At 35.1% G+C, this 22,725-nt stretch overlaps 1 protein-coding gene and 1 long non-coding RNA gene across 2 annotated transcripts in view; one reads left to right on the plus strand and one right to left on the minus strand.

Moving 5' to 3' along the window:
- The window catches only part of SLC2A2 (solute carrier family 2 member 2), a 32,898-nt gene extending 24,837 nt beyond the window's left edge, over positions 1–8,061 (plus strand). Inside the window, exons 9-11 of the mRNA XM_059163485.1 lie at positions 1,998–2,099; positions 2,981–3,184; positions 3,271–8,061. Of these exons, the coding sequence (XP_059019468.1) occupies positions 1,998–2,099; positions 2,981–3,184; positions 3,271–3,471 (507 nt within the window). The 3' untranslated portion in view covers positions 3,472–8,061. The remainder of the gene's footprint in view (positions 1–1,997; positions 2,100–2,980; positions 3,185–3,270) is intronic.
- LOC131824870 (uncharacterized) overlaps positions 1–22,725 on the minus strand; it is a 106,214-nt gene that overhangs the window by 55,692 nt on the left and 27,797 nt on the right. The gene's annotated exons all lie outside the window — the stretch shown is intronic.

The following is a 22,725-nucleotide window of genomic DNA, read 5'->3' on the forward strand; positions in this document are numbered from 1 at the left end:
AGATTATGCTTAAAACATTTTATATGTAACAGGATTAGGTATGTAAAACAACAAGTTGTCGAAATTGGGTAAACCAAATCGCAAATGCCTATAAAGGCATTTATAGGCATTCAGAATTCATATACAGAATTTCATTTTTGCCCCTCTCCCCCCAACCCAGCTGGAGTAGGAGTTGTTTCAAAAAGTTTTCTTGATTATTTTAAATATGTGCTTTTAGAGTTTATCCTTTAATTCTATGAAAGTTTTTGAACAGATGAGTGACATTTTTAAAATCAGCTCTAATCATCTGTCTAACCCTCCAGGGCTATAGATAACATTTAAAATTTTTAATTACATTTATTTTTGAAAAGTTTGTTTTAAGGATCAAAAAGTACAAAAAGGATAGTCCTTTGGTCACCCAATTCCTCTCCTCTAAATTACCAATGTTATTGAATTCTGTGTAGCCTTTCCAATAAAGACACACAAATAGGAATATGCACTGATAAGATATTAATGTTTCACCAACTTGGAAGGGACATAATCAATTTTTTTTCTGAATGAGTATTTGGGAAAAGAAAGACTTTCCTAACTCCATGCTGAATTATGTTTCCACATTTCACATTTTCTTCCACACTAATGGGCCAGTAGAAGAGGGCCTGTAAACTTGAGAGAAAACAAAACAGGAAGAAACATGGAGGGAACAGGGACACAGATGGGTCTAGAGAAGAAGCAGTAGAATCCAGAATCTGTGTGATACATATGTCTTGGGCAAAGACAAGGGTTCTGGTCAGGCAGACATCTCCACCCTCAAGGAGTGAGTTTAGAATGTATTATCCTATTAGTAAAAATTATTCAGAAACAGAGGAAACAGTAAAATCCCTCATTCCTGAAGAAATGCTTCTATTTTCTTGATAGCTTGACATAGTGTCATCAAGTCAACTTTGAAAGTCATACTTACAAATTATATAGAGAAATGTTATGAACTTGGGCAAGAGGTGTTTTTCATACTACCTTCTCAATAGTAAGTGTGGGCTGTTGGTTCATCATCCTGAAGTGATCTGAAACCAAATATGTATTGTCTCTGAAATGAAAGGGGCTTTCATTATAGTGGAAAACAAATGTTTCAGATATTCTCAGAGGCAAAGCTCAAGGGTATTAGATTGCTCTTGATTTACTGATAGATTTATGAGCCAAGCCAATTTACTCATTGAAGTGAGAAATTATGACAGATAATTTCTGTGTGTGATTCACCAACCCTGGCAGTATCCCAAGGATCAAGTAAGAAGAGTCTATTTAACAAATATTGGTCTTGGCTAGTCATAAATGTTAACCATTAATGCAAAGGTCCACAGACCCAAAGGCATCAATGACATATCTCCTAAATTAGGATAAGAAAGCACTTTAAGCTTTTGCTTTAAAGTCTTATCTTTTCAAATGGATAATTCACTTCCAGCACCAAATACATTTAGAAACACCAGAAAAATGCAGATCTATTTGGTAAAGTGATAAATTCTGTAAGTTGCCAGGTGAGTTGTTGTAATTTGACTGTATAAGCAATTAGAAAGTTGGATGAGAATGATTGACAACCCAACAGTTATACTATTTTAGGTGTAGGTTTTCTGCAGTGCACAAAACATTGTACTTATAATAGGATAATTATCAAAAGATAAATTAATGTCCTTTTTTATGTAGAGCCATTTTAAATGTTTAAGAAATCTACTGAAAGATACCTGAGATATACAGGCTCTAATAGTGTTCTCAAGTAGTAATTGTAGAGTGATGGTAAGGTTATGGTTCTTTCAGAATGGCCTGTTCAAATGATTGTGACTAATTGAAGCAGGTATATTTTAATGATCACTGAGATCAGTTCTGCCACCTGAGGTAAGAGTCACCCCCCAACTCAATTCCACATCTGTAAAATGGGCTTATAGAACTGCCTCCTTCCAGCTGTATAAATTAAAATGACCTCTTTGGCAGTAAAAACTATTTAAGTCAGTATGTTTTTAAAACTTTCTCAGGTATTCCTTGTGGAGAAGGCAGGGCGACGCTCTCTGTTTCTAATAGGAATGAGTGGGATGTTTGTCTGTGCCATCTTCATGTCCCTGGGACTTATACTACTGGTAAGTGTAGATTTTTGCACTGAGGTATTTGGTTACCACATGATAGCCCTACTGTGCTCCAGGCTCTGTAAGTAAAAACATTTGAGGGACATCTGGGAGGCTCAGTTGGTTGTGCATCTGCCTTCAGCTCAGATCATGATCCCGGGTCCTGGGATCGAGTCCCTTGAGTTCCTTGCTCAGTGGGGAGCCTGCTTCTCCCTCTGCATGCTGCTCCCCCTCTGTGCACATGCTCTCTCTGTCTCTCTGACAAATAAATAAATAAAATCTTAAAAAACAATGAGTTTGACTTATGACATAAACCCAGAGGAATAGCATAGAATACAAGGGAGAAATGCAAAGAAAAGGGGAACTAGCTTTTGGGGTTTAAAGACTTTATTTTCACAAAGTAAACTGCACTTGTTGCCAAGGGAGGCGGTGTTGCAAAACGGTCAGAGTATAGTCTCTGGGGTCAGCCCTGCTCATGTTCTAACACTGGCTCTGTCATTTGGCTACCTATGTGACCTAGGACAAGTACCAGGCCTTTGCCAACCCAGCATCTTCGTCCACTACTTCATGGAGGGTAATGCATCCTGTCTAGCAATCTTGGTATGAATAGGAGCAAAGGTCATTAGATTCTTGCCTTGCTTCTATCACAGGAAAAGACTGAGAATCATATAAAATCTAATCCAGAGGATTTCCTCTAACAGAGTTCAAAACATTTAAAAGCACAACTCAGACTTGAATAAACTTGTCTCAAACAAGAATAATTTGTAGTTCTTTACACATAAACATATCAAGAACAGAGCTATGTCACTTCTGAACTCAGTGAGTCTACTTAGCTAAAAGAAGCAGCAGCCAATAGTTTCAACTCCACTTCTATTTTCGTTTTGTTTTTTCCTCAGGATAAGCTGGCTTGGATGAGTTATGTGAGCATGGTAGCCATTTTCCTCTTCGTCAGTTTCTTCGAGATTGGGCCTGGCCCCATCCCCTGGTTCATGGTGGCAGAGTTCTTCAGTCAAGGACCACGGCCTGCTGCTTTAGCAATAGCTGCATTTAGCAACTGGACATGCAATTTCATTGTAGCTCTGTGTTTCCAATACATTGCGGTAAGCAGTCTATTATTGTGCAAATTTGCTGAGTAGAGATGGAGTAGAACAGCTGCTAATTGGAACTCTGTTTGTTCTCTATGCAGAAGTTCTGTGGACCTTATGTGTTTTTCCTCTTTGCTGGAGTGGTCCTGGCCTTTACTCTGTTTACATTTTTCAAAGTCCCAGAAACCAAAGGAAAGTCCTTTGAGGAAATTGCAGCAGAATTCCGAAAGAAGAGTAGCTCAGCTAAAGTGCCAAAAGCTGCTGTGGAAATGGAATTCCTTGGAGCTACAGAGACTGTGTAAAGATAACCTGCTTTTTTGACAAGAACAGAAACAGGAAGAAAGTTGTGTGTTTTTAATTGATGATTCTTTGAGAATTTTATATCTATGTCTTAAAGAATTGTTTTATTTTTTAGAGAGCTTTTATGGGCTCTTCTCAGAAATGTCATCAAAAATTACCAAAGAAAGTATTTTTTTTTAAGTTAGAGCATCTATTTTTGATAGTAAGATTCTATAATTAAATGAACCAAAAAGTCTAGCTTATTTTACTACACCAAAGAGCAAGTACATTATAGTGTTCGAGCTCTATTCTTTATAATGAGGTTCTCCTAAAATGAAAGCAGTTCCAATGTATCATGTTATTGCTTCATTAAGCACGTGACTGGAAACCTGAAGCTGCAGCTCATTTACATATTTGAATATGATTATGTTTGCATTTTCTTACCCACAGACCTCATACTAAAGGAGCTTTGGCTAGTTGGTAATAAGGTCCATGTTAAAATTGATAAATTTTCTATTTTCTCCCACTTAGCCTTTTCTTTATTAGAATTTTTATTTTAAAATTTTATTTTTTTCTGTCTTTTCACGTGGAATGGTTTATTGAGTATATTAATATATGTTCATAAAGAAAAACTTTTGTTTTTGGTAGGCTTACCAAATCTGGGACTCAGAAAAAAAGTTAGTTCCTTTGCTTGATGACCAAATAATTCTTATAAGATTAAATACTGAAAAGATTTTTACCAGTCATATAGCTTGTTAATATTAATATCTATTATAATATCTATTCTATAATATCTATTATAATATCTATCTAGTCATATAGCTTGTTAATATTAATATCTATTATAAACATATGCTAATTCCTTGCTAGTTCAGTCCTCTGAGCTCTATTTTAGTTTTCTTTTAAACTGAGTACAGCCTGGTTTCCTCAGCTGTATTTTTTATAAAATACATTTAATCAGTGATTAAGCTGGGCATTTTTATATCTCCTCAAACTCTCAATAAGTTAGAGCAGTCTGAGGGAAATCTGAAATCAAGGATTGCTCTGTTTGTTAAAACACATTATCTATTTTGTGTTTCAAGACAAATTGAAAGAGTAGGATGCCAGAAATCCCAAAGATGGGTTCCTGAAAACTTCATGAATGCTCAATTTCAGACTTGATCAAAATCCCTATTAATTTTTCTGGTTAGATAGTCATTCCCTTTGATGTTCCTTCTTTGTCATGGCAGTATATAGATGCTATCTAAGCCGTCCTATTGCTATTGCTAACATTTCCTGTGTCCTATGTGGCAGGCACTGTTCTAAGTGCTTTTACCTATTAGGCAAATTGGAAATGCACAGATGATTTAACAGACTTTCACTTATAGTCAATTTACAACTATGGAAATACATTCTGATGGATACCAAAGGCTTAGCAGGGAGCTAAAGTATCTCCAGGCTATTTTCCCCACAAAGTGGAGCAGAGTCCATCCTTTTTATGTTTGCTTTAATGTGGATAAAAGGAAGGTACTTTTTAAAAAGTACTTTCTATGTGCGGAAGGGGAAAAAAATGCTGAACACTTGTTTTTTTTTCCCCCCAGAGTGTTTTACCTTTCTATAATTTGGCAGTCCAGACAACATAAAATGATTTCTTTTCACTTTGCTTTTTATTTCCTTTGGATCAATTTGGAATAAATTATTGTTACTTAGGACTCAGGACACAGTTAAAGTGAGTTTAAATAGTTCAAAAGACTTTTGTGCCAGCTTGTGAACTCTAGAAAAATTGTGGGGACTCTGAATGGACAAGAGCAGGAGAATGGCTCCTGTGTGGCTCTTGTCCTCTTCTTCAGGATGCCTGTGGTCTTTGAGAAGCCCAAAGTTAAAAGATAAAGAAGTTTAACATTTTTATAGGTGATGAATGTGATTTAATCAAATTGCTATTTCCAATCTCATTTACTAAGAAAATAAAGTAGTAAAAGTTTAAATAAAGAACCCAAAAGACCACTTTCAAGTTCTAACTACTTATTTCAACTAACGTGTAAACACCAGAAATTCATAGCCTGGAGTTTAATGCCTCAGAGAAATTGAAACCATTTACATTGTTTCCATTCCATATATTTTTCCTTGCAGAGATACAAATGAGTTGAAAAGAAACCTTAAGGTGAAGTAAGAAACTGTTAAAGCTTTATAAGACAAAGGAACTATCTTAACATAATAGAAACTCCCTGGTCTTCAACTGGATGAAAATTGGCACTGGTTAATTAGATACAATTGTAGGGAAATCAGATGTGAGTTTGAATAATTAATTTGCATAGTACTCTATTATTTTTGTGGAAGTCTTTTCATACTCTAATGTCCTAACAATGTGATTTTTCTTAGCTTATTCAATGCATGATTACAATTCTTGGTCTGGTCACTCACCTGCTACACCTAGCTATTGCCCACTGTCATGATACCAGTGAAAGGATCTTCTCAATGAAGAGAAGATCTTTCTCCTCTATGCAATCAGCAATGTGATGGCACTGAGATACGCTAAGACTCTGCCCCCTTCTTCCTCAAGGAGCTCACAGTCTAATAAGCAGCTCAGGAAGCCCAGGATATGAATGTCCCCATGTGTGCTTTTTGCCATCCATGAAACTTGATTTGAGGACCTTGTAAAACAGGCACAATAATATTACCTACCTCAGAGAGTTGTAAGGATTAAATGTAAAGTGCTAAGAAGAGTTCCTGGTATAAAAGGAGGTGCTTAGTAAATGCTACCTAGAATTAGTATTCACAAAGATACTGCTAAAATAAAAGTTTGTCATATATATTGACAGTTCCAAATTTTTCTTTTCTTTTTGAATTTTTTAAATTTTTTTCCAAATTTCTTTTGAGTACAAGAAATTCTGTAAATTCAAGATAACATTTTCTCATTTCAAGCAACAATTTCACAATGACAAAGGAATGGTGAAAAAATAATAGAGATTTTAGGCTATCTAATTCTTAAACCCAAACTTGACATTTCCAAGTTGATTATGAGTTTTTATTTTATTTTTAAAGTTTGTTTTTACCTAAGTTATTTTTTAAAAGGTTTCTATATTTCTTGAATAATACTAAGTACAAGTAAAATGCTGTATATTTAAATGCAATTCAACAAGTTATAATCACAGAAAAAGACCAAACCTTCTTGATAATCCTCAAAAACTGCAGAAGTATTATATACATGTAAACCAGTGTGCGTGCATAAGCTACTTCTTGCTGGATTATAGCATATGCAGCAAATAAGGCAATGTTAGGCAATATCTTGTTCTTACAGTGTCCTAAGCAGAGATGCTGAGTAAAGTATAAAAGAATATATAATTTTTCATTACAATTCTATCAGTGACCTGAGAAGAAAAGATTTGTTGCCAGCCACTCTGAGCCATCTGCTGGTGTTTTTTACTGCTTTCTAATTTGGTGTACATTAGAAAGAATCATTAAGAAAAGACTGGTTTTAGTTAGGGATATATATACGCTATAGTTTTATGTCAATAAATACATTTCTGAATGCTTAAGTGTTGCTTTATTTTATATAAAAAATAACCACATTTAAGAAAATTAATATTGGCTTACTGTAACATATCCTTGTTTCTTTCTTATGGTATTGTTCCTATTCTCATTTTAAAGATAACACATGAGTTACTTTTTAAATTCAAATTTTATTTCCATTAGGCAGTTGTTTTGATTATCAAGAGTAGGAAAAACTAACCTGAAGTCTAGGTAAGAACCACCGACTCACTTTGATAAAATAAAAATAATTTCTTCAGTAAATGTTTAGTTGAGCTCCCACTGTGAATAAGATACTTTGTTAAAATTTTGTGAAAGACACGAAACTTAGAAAACATTGTCTATATGCTTAATCCCTTGCATTCTCATAAAAGGGATAAAAGTTTAAAACAAATAGTTACAGTATGAAAGAGAAAATAGAAAAAAAACTGTAGTGGTTTTTAAGTTGACCTTTACAATTTTTGTTTAGCTGCAAAAGGTGCGATTTTTAAAACGATAGCATATGATGATATTTAAAAATTGTTGTGCTCTATTTACCCAATGGAATTTAAATACAATAGTAATTTGTTAATTACTATTTAATTTGTTAATTGCTATTTGTTAATGCAACCATTAAAATATATGTAAATAGAGATATATATACATATATATTAGCAGTTGGAAATTTTACCGCATTCTTTATTCTCCTATTTCCTTTTTATTTCCCCAAGGAATTTTATCCCAAAAAACAAATTTAAATGCTTTAAAACAATTCTTTGATGATTCTGAGTTTCTGCAACAGGACTATCTATAATTTGAATATTTTTGTTTAAAAATGTCTCATTCAAAAAGGTCAAAATGTTTAACACTGTTTTCTGGACTGAGTTAGCATTTATGATTATTAGTAGTACACAAATGAAAAAAATTTGTATTGCAGATTTTGATAGAATTATTAATTTTTAAAGTCATTATTTTAAATTTCATCTCAATAATAAGCCTGAGTTATTTATTTTTCAATCAATTAAAATATTAATGGATGGATATTTTTTACTGTTAAAGAGTATTCAGCATAAATTCTATTATTACACTGTATCATTACAGATATATTAAAAAATTTTATTTTTGGCCACCTGGGTGGCTCAGTCAGTTAAAAGTCTATCTTCGGGAGCACCTGGGTGGCTCAGTGGGTTAAAGTCTCTGCCTTCAGCTTGGGTCATGGTCCCAGGGTCCTGGGATGGAGCCCAGCATTCGGCTTTCTGCTCAGCGGGGAGCCTGCTTTCTCCTCTCTCTCTGCCTGCCTCTCTGCCTACTTGTGATCTGTCTGCCAAATAAATAAATAAAATCTTAAAAGAAATTTAAGTCTCCGGTTCAGGTCATGATCCCAGGGCCCTAAGATGGAGTCCCACATTGTGCTCCCTGCTCAGCAGGGAGTCTGTTTCTCCTTCTCTCTACCCCTCCCCCCAGCTCATACTCTCTCTCAAATAAATAAATAAAATCTTCTAAAAAAATTTATTTTCATAAATAATACTCTAGGAATGGAATATTCATTCCATAAAGTATTTCCAAACCACAGACAAAAAACACATAAAAATCAATCATAAAAATGTTTCATTTTTTTAATGAAAATAAGCTTTAAAATCAGCTAACAACTCCATTGGACACTTCTTCTTGAATTTTGCTGTAATCAAAGAACTTATACTGTTGAAGGACTTGTTATCCAGTTGTTATAATCATTCTTCAGTTAGTTTCTGGGCAGTATACCAAAAAGATTTTATTAAGATTTAATAAAAGACTATTAATTATATTACTAAATCTTTCACTTAGATGTAACTTGCTTAACCTGATATATTGAGAAGGAGTTGGGAGAAATGAAATACTAATTTTCATATTTTCACATATAAAATAAAACTCTTCTATTTGATCACATGCAGTATTTACATCAAACCATTAGAGCTTAGATTTAGCTTGCTCGATTCATGGGAAATACCTATCATAAATAACTTAGTGGGCAAACTCAGTCCTCACTGTCAAATTAATTTTCCAAATAAGATTTACTTTCTATATGACTTAATTTTTCACTTCCAGTAAGTACCTTAATACTCATTCCTGTGACAGCTTTCATATGTTTGAATTCCAGTAATACCACATGGATACTTGCCATAAGTCTGTCTCCTCCATTTTGAACAGATGCTTTACATTCTGTACTTTTATGGGTCTTTCCCTCAGGAGCAATACACATCGAAAATAATTGGGTAAAGTCTGCTAAACAAAAGTGGTCATTATCTTGTTCTACAAAGCCCAAATTTGAAATATTCTAACTTGGGCCAAAATATACTATTTCTTATGCCACCTTAATTAAGGTAGGCTTCACAGGTAACATTATTTCCAAGTATTCCTTTGTTTTGTATCTCTAAAAGTTTAACACTCTGGGGCAACATACCATGCAGAGTCAGGATCCACTGAGAAGGACAATTATGAAAAGTGTTTGGAAAGAACTGGTCTAATGAATATTAGGCACATATTGGGTACTAAGTGTATGCTTTTGCCCATAATAAGAGATAATATTTCCAACTTTGAAAACAGTTATTAGAAGTTATTCACAAAATAAATGCTGGGGTGGGGGCAGGGTACAGAATAAAACTAGAAAATCAGAAGATCCATTACCCAAACAATAGGAGTTCAAAAGAGAGGAAAAAACAAAATAGAGGGGAGCAAATTATTAAAGACACATTATATTGGAATTTTGCTGAGTTGAGCTGAAAAACAAGAAGAGATTGAAAGTTTATTGTGTGTCAAACACAATAAACAAAGTCCAGAATTTCACCATGAAATTTCAGAACACCAGAGATTAAGAAAAGAAAGACAGGTCACATACAAAGGAACAAGAGTCATCACAGCGTGTAATATGTGAACAGCAACTGTGGAAGCTAAAAACGTTGTGGAGCAAAGCCTATAAAATCCTGAAGGACAACGATTTTCACCCTAGAATTCTCTCCCCAGACATGTTATCAATTGACTGTGAAAGTAAAATAAAGATATTTCCAGGCATACATGACTCAAAATTTTACCTCTTCTGCACCTTCACTCATGAAACAAGTAGATAGTGTACTCTACCAAAACAAAGAAGAAAACCACAAGAAAGTAAGATGTGGAATTCAGAAAAAGGGAAGAAGGAAAGATGAATCTGAGGACATAGTCATGGGTGAAGAGCTAGCATCAGGGCCAAGAAAGCAACTGATTAAACCTGAAGCAAGGAAAAGAATGTTCCAGGGAAAAATAGAACTGAAAGATTCACTGATGTGTTTGGCCATATGAAGAATAATTTGGGATATTTAGGGGAAAAAAATAGTGACAAACACATAGAAAACTATACAAATGAAGACATGGGGTAATTATGAATTTGTGGAGCTACAGTAAGGTAGGGAATGTTATAAAATGAAAACATCATAGTACACTACTTGGCTGGGCAGTGAATAATTATTTACATAATTATGTAAAACACTGGATATTGCTACAATTTTTGTTTCAAAATAAAATTTATAAAGTACTACACTATAAGATATACAGAAAGAAAAGGTGAGAAAGTGTGAGAAAAGCACTTAATTATTATCATAGTTGTCAACATATAAATTCATAAAGCAAAAAATATTAGTATAGACCTATGTGCTGGTAATTTTCCCTATGCTCTTGCACATCTATTGTAACCCTTTCTAACCTGTACTGTGCCTCAGAAGGCTGGTCTCTTCAGACTATCATCTGGGTTCTTGTCTTTAGCTTCTAGCTGGGTTTGCTTAATGGGATGTATTAGCGGAAACCAGGAGGACAGGAAGAGGTAGAAAGTAGGCTATTGGTTCCTATAGCTCTGACCATCCCACCCTTGGCTGGACAGTGTCTGCGTTCCTCTACCCGTGGTCACAACTCTGGAAGGTGGGCCCTCTCCTCCACCTACTGTTCATATTGTGTTCTAGTAATTGCTTCTCTGACCTTGCCCCATCAATCCTAGAGTTGATAATGGCATCCTACTATTATTAGTTCCACTAATACAAGTCCCAGGTGCTTTCTCATCCCTTTTTGCTTCCTTAACTTGGCCTTCTCCTTTGTAAATCATATCTTCATTAAACTTCTTTAATCATCTCATTTCTACTGGGACCCTGAGCAATACAGCATATAAATTAGAATATAAAAATTAAAGTTTTAAGGGATAGCTACAAACTTTTCAAGTGTTCATCTATATGGAAATGCATGAGTGGAAAGGAATGGTGCAAGAAACTGTTGTGTATAGTTTTTTAATAGGTTTAATATAAGCTTTGTGTTGTTATTGACCTTTAAATTATAGACTTGCATTATTTTATAAAAATAAAAAGAATTCAATAGCATTTTAATTTAAAATAGTAAATCAACCTTAAAAAAAACTATGTAGCAAAAAGGCAAATGAGATTATATATAAACAATAGATTTTGGAGAGATGAGAGAGACTGAGAAAGTAAAAAGGGGTATAAAGAGGGAGAAATGGGTATAAAGAGGGAGGGAGAGTGGGAGAGAGAGAGAGAGAGAACAATGTTAACAGAGGTTGGTGGTTATCCATGGGTGGTAGGATTTCAGATTGTGTGTGTGTGAGTATGCAGTCTAAGTTGTTTTCATTGTGCATGTATATTATGTTAGTAATAGGATAAAAATAAATGTGGGAGAAATTAACCTTCTTTTAAAAATATGTGGTGAGAAAAAAAGATAAAGTGGTCTGTGATCTGAGAAACAATATGAAGTTTCATTACTTTGGGAAATGTGTAAATGTGTTTGTAGACTAAAGGAAAAGAAAAATAGAGGAAGAATTTTAGGATGAGAGGAGGATAAGCAAAGCATGGGAAAGTGTGTTACAGAAATCACAGGTAGTGATATTAGGAAGAAGGAGACAGAAAGGTGAGAGAAAAGTGAAAACTGAATAAAGATATGGAAACATCTTGGGATAAAGAGTAGAAAAATTGAGGCTGCTTGTATCAGATTAACTGTCCCTTTTCAGCAAAGAAAGTGGTAGATAAGCTCATACTCAGAGCAGGAAGGAATCTTGGAGATAAATGATTCCTGGACTAACCCCAAGAAATCAATCGTACCCCAATGTTTAGCCTTGATTATATAAGGTTAACAGCCAAGTCATTTTGGGTAGGTTATGTAATCTCCTAAAGTGTCAATCATTTGCTTGTATGTAAAATGAAAATGAAGATGGCACAATTTTGCTTAAACCATAGGATTTTTTTGAAACATAGCTGTTTCCAATTTTTTTTACCCGAAATGTGCTGTATAATACACAAATAGTTTAGTCAATAATGGTATATTAATGAGCTCAGGCTGTCATAATAAAATACCATAGACTATATGGTTTAAACAACAGAAATTTATTTCGCACAGTTCTAGAGTCTAAAAAGTCCAAGATTAAGTTTCCAGCGGATTTTCTTCCTTGGTGAAAGCTCTTTTCCAGGCTTGGAGACAGTCATCTTTTCGCTGTGTCTTCACATAGCAGAGAAAGGGTTCTAGTATCTCTTCCTCTTCTTGTAAGGGCACCAACTTTATCAGATTAGGGTATCACCCTTATAAACTCCGATCACCCTTATCACTTCCTCACAGGCCCTATCTCCAAGTCACACTGGGGGCTTGTTTTCAGCATATGAGTGGAAGGAGTAGGGAATGGGAGAAGACACAAACGTTTAGTCCATGACAAATGGTAAAGAACTTTTGCCATCAGGATAAAAGGGAAGGATGGAGTAGGGAAAGGGCCAACTAGCCTCGGGGGAATTAATATGTTTTAAAATTGGGCTGTTGTAATTAAAAATTTAAAAAAATAAAATAAAATAAAATTGGGCTGTTGTGAAGAAAATGTAACCCATTTTTGTTTTCTTTTGTTGGTATAGCCATTAATCACACTTAAATACTTCCCCAAAGAACCTATCCACCAATTTTTAAAGGACTCTTTAAAAATATAATAAATAACAGAACACTTTTAAAAGGGGGGAAAGATTGGAGGGAACCTGTATGGCTAGATAGTGGATTTTGGGGTTGCCAGATAAAATACAGTACACTCAGTTAAATTTGAATTTCAGAATCTCATGCAATATTTGGAACATACATATACTAAAAATATTATTCATTACTTATCTGAAATTCAAATTTTACTGGGTGTTCTGTGTCTTCATTTGCTAACTCTGGCAATATAAATAATAATTATTATAAAAAGTGTGGCACAGTACAAATACATAGGCTGGCATAATATAGTTAAAAACTCAGAAATAGTCACAACTCCATAAAAGCAATACTTAACAAAGTAGGAGGGGCACCTGGCTGGTTCAGTCAGTAAAGCGTGTAACTCTTGATCTCAGAGTTGTAAGCGCAAACCCCATGTTGGGCATAAAACTTATTTAAAGGAAAAATAAATAAAACAAACAAAGAACAAAGAAAACCAAAGAACAACTTTGTATTTACCTAAAGAATACAAAAACATTCATTCAAATGGATATATGCACCTCTATGTTCACAGCAGTATTATTTACATAGCCAAGATATGGAAGCAGCCCAAGTGCTCATCTACTGATGAATGGATAAGGAAGAGGTGGTATATATATAATATAAAATATTATTCAGCCATAAAAAAGAATGAAATCTTGACATTTGCAATGAATGAATGGAGCTAGGGAGTAAAATGCTAAGCAAAGTAAGCATTCTTTGCAGTAAGCATTCTCTCAGTAATCAGAGAACAAGTAGAGGAAAAATCATCAGTAAGAAACAGGAGACCTGAACAGCACTATTAACCACTATTAACACTACTGACCTGATTGACATTCAGAGAACACTCTAACCCATGACACAGACCGCACAACTAGACTCTCTGCCAGCTGACCCAATGCCAAAGTTATTAGAGATTTTCTTTGTATCTAATTTCTAACTTGACAAAAAATGAAAATTTATGCAATTGCAGAGCCAAGAGAACAATGATTTTTACTTCACTATATATATATATCTAGATAGATATATATATATAACTCATCTCCCATTTTCCCCCCTTCTGACAGTTCTATCATATTTACATGATTTAGATGCTTTCTGCTTTTGGAATCTGTGGTGTGAGGGACATGTACCTCATTCATCCCTCCCCTGTGCCGGAATGTGGTTGGGCAATGGCGGATGGCAGAGATGGGAAGGGACATCTGGAGATGGGTATTGAATTTCCAAAAATAATAATGAAGATGAAGATGGGTCTTAGGCCATGTTGTCATGCAATTATTTGTTATTATTTTCTTGGCTTTCACTGAACTGCTCTGATTTCATCATCATCTGTTTCTTATTCCAGCAAAGTGGTGTTAGGTTATGTAATAGTTAATTGCCTAGGGCATTCACGATTGGTTTCCCAACACACAAAATAGTCTTCTTAGCACCAATTAAGAATAGTGGGGCAAAGCAGATCCTATATACAAGGAAATTAAAAAAAAAAAAAAAAAAAAACAATTACAAGAGCATGAGGCAGTGCAAGCAAATGAAGAAATCTATACCGGGGTGGATGAATCATTGTCCTAACTTCCCCTGGCTTTTGCTTGCTGAAGCCCTCCTGCTGAGATAGATGTGCTTTTGCAAGGTGGGGTTGAAGATGAGTAAATAAGAAGGTGGTTATTCACTTTTATCGCCACAGCAACCCACATGTCAGTTCAATGAAGAAAATTCTGTGATTTTGGAACTAGAACCAAATTACTTTTAGAATTAAAAGAATCAGAGTAGGGACAGCACAATCACTTATCTGATGAAACAAGAGAAGGCCTGATGGAGATCATCTTGGAGCATTAGGAAAACAACCTCCGGGTTCCTGCTGACAGGACACTTTTTCCAAATACTATTAATTATAATGCATTATTAGCTAGCTGCAGGCAGCGGACACCCCTTGCATGTTAACTAAAGTGCAGCAGCCATTTAGTTAGTGGGACCTGCTCAGTCTTTCAAATTGCCTTAATCATTAGTGAATTAGTTAAACTATAACATTAGGAGATAAAAATAATCACCTGTGTCCCTTGGAAACAAGTCTAAACTGGATCTGGTTGTCAGAGGCTCTGACTATGGATGTTCCTGACTTTGCAGATTGATGGATGACAACCAACACGGCTCCAGACTGAGCCAGCTTCACCCTGTCTCCTTAGGGTTATGCAATATCTTGATGTCATTGTTATAGGTTCATTCCTACTCCAGAGTGTTGTAGGTGTGTGAAACAGGCAGAGGTACCATGGCCTTGATATTCAGTTCTCAATCAATCAGAGACTGATGATGCAGTTAGCAGATTTTTGAAACTCATGTTCCTTTCAGTGCTCTTTTTGGGCCATTTCACTGATTATTAATGGCTTCACTTGGAGAGGTCTGGAAATAATGCTGAAACTCAATCAAGCCTCCTTGGCAGTTGGAAAGAGGTTTTGAGTGTAGCTCAGAGACTGTGAAGAGAAGGTAAAATTGTGCTTTAGGATTATCTGTGGATTTTGATGATTAGCATATTCCTCTTCTGCTGCAAATCACCTAAAGTTAACAGAATAAACAAGGCTTAAATGGTATGATTTTGGTTCATGCTTTGATAACTGACCATAGGCAGAAAACATGGAGAAAAAATCCTCAAGTAACCTGAGAAGATAAGTACATTGCCTTTTATTTTATCCAAAATTTTTAAAAACATTAAGCTGATGTTTTAAATTTTATGTACAGTAAAATTCACTCTTTTTGGTATATAGTTCTATGCATTTGGACAAATACATAGTCCAGTAAACCACTGCTACAATCAAGATAAAGAACAGTTCCGTTACTCCCCCAAATTCCCTCATGCAGCCCCTTTACAAATTGACCCTGATCCTTTGCAAATACTACCATACTCTGATTTCTAGTCCTGTTCTGTCCTATCCTTTCAGATATCATATTAGTGGAATCATAGATTAGATAGCCTTTTGAGTCTGATTTTGTTCAGTTAGTCTAATATATTTGTGATTCATTCATGTTGTTGCATGTATTAAATTAATTAGAGAGGCCATCAGATGGAGGTGGCTTTAAGGCCTTGGCAGTCTATATGAGCAAACCAGAACCTAAGTCTGTAAATGCCTAGAGGGTGAGAAATCTAAATCTTGGGATGGATGATCACAACCAGCCAACTAGGCTTTCCCAAATAAAGCATCCCTATAGCCAATCAATTAATTTTTTGTTTGTTTCTGCATTTTCTCTTAGGAAGTCTTGCTCCTAGTTTCTGTTGGTGGAGTACTCCTAACCATGACCTTTTTGGCACTATCCAATTCTAATTGATTTTGCTCAAGTAAATTTTTTACTTATTAAAATGATTAATTGTTACTTATTAAATCATTTTTAAAATTATTAAATTTTAAATTGAGTTATAAAATTACTTATTAAAATTTATAATAAGTCTCAGTTTATCTTTAATAAGCGTCAGTTATCTTTTAACACATTTTTAGTTATTCAGTCTTCTTTATGGCTGAATAGTATTCTATAGTTTCTCTAACCATTCATTATATAAATGACTTGTGGGTGTTAAGTTTTTGAAGACTATAAAAAAACCACTATAAACATTTATGTACCATTTTTTCATGAAACATACATTTTTATTTCTCTCAAATAAATGCCTGAGTGTGAGATTACTGGGTCTTATGTTAAGTATATATTTAATGGTACAAGAAACCACCAAACTGTTTTCCAAAATGGCTTTACCATTATGCATTCCTGCCAGGAATGAATAAGGGTTCCAGTTATTTTGTATCCCTACTAGCAGTTGGTATAATTAGGTAGTTTTCTGTTATTGATTTCCAGCTTAATTTTTTCTGATTAGAGAACATACTTTATATGATTTTAGGTTTTTTTTCCATTTATTAAGACATGTTCTCTGGCTCAGAATATGGTCTATGTTGGTGAGTGTTTCATGTGCACTTGAAAAGAATGTGTGTTCTGTTGTAGCATAGAGTGTTTTTAAAATGTTGATTAGTGTTTTTAAAATGTCATTTTTTTTTTGTTTTTTTACTGATTTTTCTGTCTACTAGTTCTATCATTTTCTGAGAGAAGGGGTATTGCAGTCTTCAGCTATAGTTGTGGTTTGGCTGTTTTTTCCCTTTCATTTCTATTACTTCATGTATTTTGAACTCTTGTATTTAGGATTGTTGTATCATCTTGGCTAACTGACCCTTTTATTATATAATATCTCTTTTATCTCCCTTAGTATTTCTTGTTCTGAAATCTATCTGATATTAATATAGCCACTATAGCCTTTTTTTAGTGTTTGCATGATATAATTTTTCAGTTCTTTCACTTTTCTTCTATCTGTGTCTTTATATTTGTAGACAGAACACAATTAAATCTTATTTTTTATGATGTCCAATCTCACAGTCTGTCTTTGAATTGGTTGTTTAGGCCATTTACATTTATTACAATTATTAATGTAGTTGGATTTAAGTCTACTATTTTATTATTTGTTTTCTGTCTTTCCTATCTCTTTTATTTCTTCTGTTTTCTTTTCCCTGCCTTCTTTTATATACTTAATTATTTTTAATATTCCATTTTATTTATTGGCTTTTGGCTGTATTTCCTTATATTATTTTTCTAGTGATGGCTGTAGGTATTACAATATACATACCTAACAATTTATAGATTAATTAAAATTAATATATTATGCCTTCAAGTAAAATGTATAAGCCTTAAAAACATATAAGTCATTCTGCTCCCCTGCTTGTGTGTTATAATGTAATTATTACCTCTATGTATATTATTCTGTATACATTGAAAATCTTATCAGACAATGTTATATCCTTTGCTTTCAACAGTTGTACATGTTTTAAGGAATTTAAGATGAAAATAGTTTTAAAAAATATCTACCCAGATAGTTACCGATTCCTTAACTTTTCCTTTGTTCCTGAAGTTCCAAGTTTCCCTTTAGTATCATTTCCTTCAGCCTAAAGAAATGCTAAGGAAATGTCTTCAGCATTTCTTTTAGAGTAGGTATAATGGCAACATAAATCTCTTGGATTTTCTTCATCTGAAAATGCTTTTACTTTCCCTTCATTCCTAAAAGATAGATATTTTGCCTAGATATACCAACTTATGTTTTCATAAGCAATGTATCAGGGCCCTGTTTTCTTAGCACTCTTGCTAGTATTCAGTGGTACTATTTTTGATAGATTTGCTGATTTGACAGGAAAAAAAATGGCATCTTATTTTTTAGACAATAATATTTGCCATTTTCCCACTTTAAAAAAAAAGATTTTATTTATTTATTTGACAGAGAGATAGAGATCACAAGTAGGCAGAGCATCAGGCAGAGAGAGGGGAAAGCAGGCTCCCCGCCAAGCAAAGAGCCTGATGTGGGACTCAGTGCGGGTTGATCCCAGGGCCCTGAGATCATGACCTGAGCCAAGGCAGAGGCTCAACTCACTGAGCCACCCAGGCTCCCCTTCCCCCCACTTTATTATGGATTTGTAAAAGACATACTCAAGTGTTTCATTCCTAGGTAGAAAAGCTCTTTTTTTCCCTTTGCTTTTATTTAGAAAGATGTTTTACACCCCAAGGTTAAATAAATATTCATCTACATTTTCTTTTGACTCTTTTAGTGGTTCTTTCCTAAATTTAGCACTCTTCTCCATTTGCCTAAATGTTTTTGTTAGTGTGAGGTAGGCATCAAACTTTATATTTTCTAACTAGTAAGTATGTTCAGAAACATTTATCAAGTTATATATACTTTCCCCTTGTTTGAAATACCTACTTTGTTAAGTATTTTTTAATTTTTATTTTAATTCCAGTTAGCTTACTCTAACTGTGCTAGTCAGTGCTATTATTTATTCCATTTTACAGATGAAACAGGCACATGGATTTGAAACAATGTGAGCCAAATCAGACACGCAGATAGTAAATAAACAGAGTCAGACTCAAATCCAGGCTATTTAAATCCACTGACCATATTGCAAAGCCCTGTGACATGAGATCAGCACTGGACACAGATAATTCCAGCAGCAGAGGATGTTTGAACTAAATGACATTTGAAGTCTTTTCCAATCATGAGAATATGTCACACAGAATTTTCATGCAATCTCCATGCAATCTCCAACTGTAAATGGATTTGCCTAGTTGTAAAACCTATGCCACCCCCATAGATACTCCTCCCTAACATTTTTTACCATTCTAAACTCTACTGTTATTATAGCTGCCATTTTAAAAATAAGGAAACTGAGACACAAGGAAGGGTAAGTAAATGTACAAGGCTACTTGGATTGCAGATTGGGGTAGTTTGCTCCAGAGTCCTTGCTTTTCACCCTGTCTTATATGCTGAATTGTCTCATCTGTGAATTTCAAGAGCAGGTAAGATGAGACCATAACTTTATGTGCCCTTTACAAGGTATTTGTAAAGGTATTTGTGGTACAAGCCAACTTCCGGGGTTGCTCAAATGCCATCCCAGCCTCCACTCTCTCCCATCTCCACCACTCAACACAATCTTATCCTCCCTTCAAGGAGCACTAGAGAGGACACTCTAAAGCTGTGTTGTTAGGAAATACAGCTTTCACTGGGTCCGAAGAAGGTAAAAGACCTTGCTTTGGCATGAAGGGCTATATGGAGATATGTCTTTCTTTCCAGCTTCTCTCAGTTCTTAGCTACCTTAGCTTTTATTCCCTTCCAGGATGTTTGTGTGAATAGGTCTGAATCCTGCCTTAAGAGAGTCCCCCTGCCCTGGAGAGGCCTGGAGGTAGGGAGTTAAAGCCAACATTACTCTGGGGTTTAGCAATTCACCTGTCCTTGCTTCTTTTTGTCATCAGTGTGGTAAGACCTTAAAGGTCAAGTAGGAAATGTGGGCTTTGAGAAAGGGGCGATGAAGACCTATTCAGATTTGGCCTTAGGTTAAAAAGGCAAAAGGAGTCCTCCTCCTTCACTCACAGGTCACCTAGTTTAGCAAGGCCAGGATGTCTTGGGGTCAACAGGAGTTGGGGTCAAAGTTATACAGGAAAAAGCAATGTATATTCTCCTGGAATATGTCCACTGTGTATGGCTCTCTTAAGGAGATTGTAATGGTGAGTGGTTGGCCACCTCTTTTTTCTTCAGAGAAAAACCTACACCATAAGACTGCCCATGGGAATGGAATAACCATTTCTAACGAAAGAAATGTAAATCTTCACTCAGAATATGGCTAAAGAAATGTTCCACTGTATGCCTCAGAATTTTTTTTTTTTTCAGTCCTAAGGGTCCTTCCAGCTCAGATTAGGACAGATCAGACAGATTCAGAATAGGGCAATCTCTGGATCCAATGAAAAATAAGCTGAAATCTCAGTGAAGGCCAGTGCATTTGATATCTTCAAAGCAAGAGATGACCCATCACTCTCTTCACTCTCTTCAGTAAGTTGAGGAAGGGCTATGAGATCTAAGTCTTAAGATCAGTGTCTGGTATATAGTTAATGCTCTATGAGTGTTATCGCAAAACTAATAAGACACTAGTCACAATACCAGAGTGATAAATTATTTTTCAATGATGAAACACAGTTGTCAAGCAACCTGGATACTCCTGTTGACTTAACCTGATCCCAAGGGAAGCCAAAACGACATGGTTCTCAGTAAACAAGGAATGCTAGCAAGTGAGGGGAGTTGTTAACGATTTAAGTATCTTGTAGCATTAGGCTCTGAGATTGTTTCAGATTGGAACATTCCTGCTATAGTCATGTTAGTATATTTATCAGGCAAGAATTATGGGCCTAGAGGGTCATCTGGTCTGCACTAATCTATTGTAGCAGTTATGATAATGCTATAATAATAACTTGGTAAGCACTTATTATGTCCTTTATAAAGATAAATATTCCCTCATTTATTCTTCATGACAATCCTGTAAACTAAACACTATTACAGATAAACTAAGATATTACAGATAAACTAAGATTTAGAAAGATACACATGGTCCCTTTGGGATTTTGCCCTCATAGTTTTCTTGACAGTGCTATTATTATTAGTGCTGACACACAATTGTCAGTACTATTCATCCCTCAAGACTTAGTTCTAGTGCCCCCTATTCTAGAAACCAGGTTCCAACTCCCCTTCTTGGAGCTGCTTCTAAGCTAGGCATCCTTCCTCTCTTCCCCCAGATCTCTGCATTACCTCTGTAAAGCACTTGCTGTATTAAAATTTCTCAGCTGTCTCTAAGGCAGGCTGCATCTTGTTATGACTAAATCTTTCTTTCCAAAGATGCTTAATATCTGGCAGCAATTACTATTCAGTAGAATGAATACTATAACTGGTATTGAGTAGATGCTCAAATACTTGGGGAATCACAACTTAGATGATGGTAAAACCTTTAAGTATTAAATGAGTGACTGGGCTAAGAACTCTTCAAGGTGCCTTCTAATCCTGAGACTATAGTTATGAGACTCAGATTTGAGCCTACCTGGCTTGAGTAGATGATGTTAATCTTCACTGAGAAAAGAGAAGTGGGTTCAAGAGGAAGATAAGGAAGTCAGTTCTGAATTCAAATGCCCTCCCTCCCAAAATTGCCCCTTCAAAGTTGGTAAACTCATCTAAAAGTATAAGAGCCAAACATTTTCTTAAAAGAAAAAAAACAGGGGTGCATGGGTGGCTTAGTTGGTTGGACGACTGCCTTCGGCTCAGGTCATGATCCTGGAGTTCTGGAATCAAGTCCCACATCGCATGGGGACTCTGCTTCTCCCTCTGACCTTCTCCTCGCTCATGTTCTCTCTCACTGTCTCTCTCTCAAATAAATAAATAAAATCTTAAAAAAAAAAAAACCCATAATTATTATAATGCTATCCTATATGACACCACTTCTAATTAAATCTCTACATAGTTTTTTTTTTTTTAACAAATAATCCAATGTAAATAATATCTTCAAAGAATAAACTGCTTAGTTGTATAATACAGATATATCTTAAAGGACATGAAAATGCTATATAGGGAGAGAAAAGAACCAGGCCACAGAGTCAACCCCCCACTGTTACCAAATGGCTACTACAACAATAGCAGTGGGCTTCTGCTAGGCTCCATTCACAACCCGCATGCACTGCTTGGAACATTTGAAACAACATATGGAAGAATGGAACAACACACTGATTTTTCCTGTGACCTTCACCAAGGTGTCTCATGCAGTAGTCATTCTTTTCTGCCATCTAAGGGCTGCATGAATTGTAAATCAGTTCAAAACTGATGAGCACTCATCAGATCCCACTTAAACTCTGTTCCAAAACATAGTTGTTTCTATTAGTCCAAAATCTGTCATAAACCTTTCACTCTCGGAAACCCATTGTGAGAATTTCTCTAAGTAGTAAGCATATTTGTTTCACTTAAACCTTGGAAACAAGCTTAGCAAAATGTAAAATGATTCGTTTGTCTTGTTTTTAATGTCTCTTTATTGCAGGAAAAATATTTTGAAGGGTCTCTGGTAGAAGGCAGGTTTTGATTGCCAATGCCATAATCTAATTTCACCACAAATACTAATTCAAAAATAGCAAAAGAGAGTGGTCTCCAATTACCTATTATAGAGCCAAGTTTAATCTGAGTATGGTAGGCATATTAAACTCATTTGTGGAATTGAATACAAGATAATACAGTCATGTCCTGATGCAAATCTATAATTTCAAGTCGAGTTTGCCAATAACAGTGTTACTGTGGTACAAATTCAAAGTTTAACATGCCTGTGTTCACGTGCTTTCCAAACACATTTCAGAGTCCACTTGTTGTACAGATAAGCTCTGAAATCTGCTATTTTGGATTTTATCCAAGAAATGCTCTACAACCAAAAGGG

Source organism: Mustela lutreola, chromosome 2, assembly GCF_030435805.1.
Source record: "Mustela lutreola isolate mMusLut2 chromosome 2, mMusLut2.pri, whole genome shotgun sequence".
Lineage (NCBI taxonomy): Eukaryota > Metazoa > Chordata > Mammalia > Carnivora > Mustelidae > Mustela > Mustela lutreola.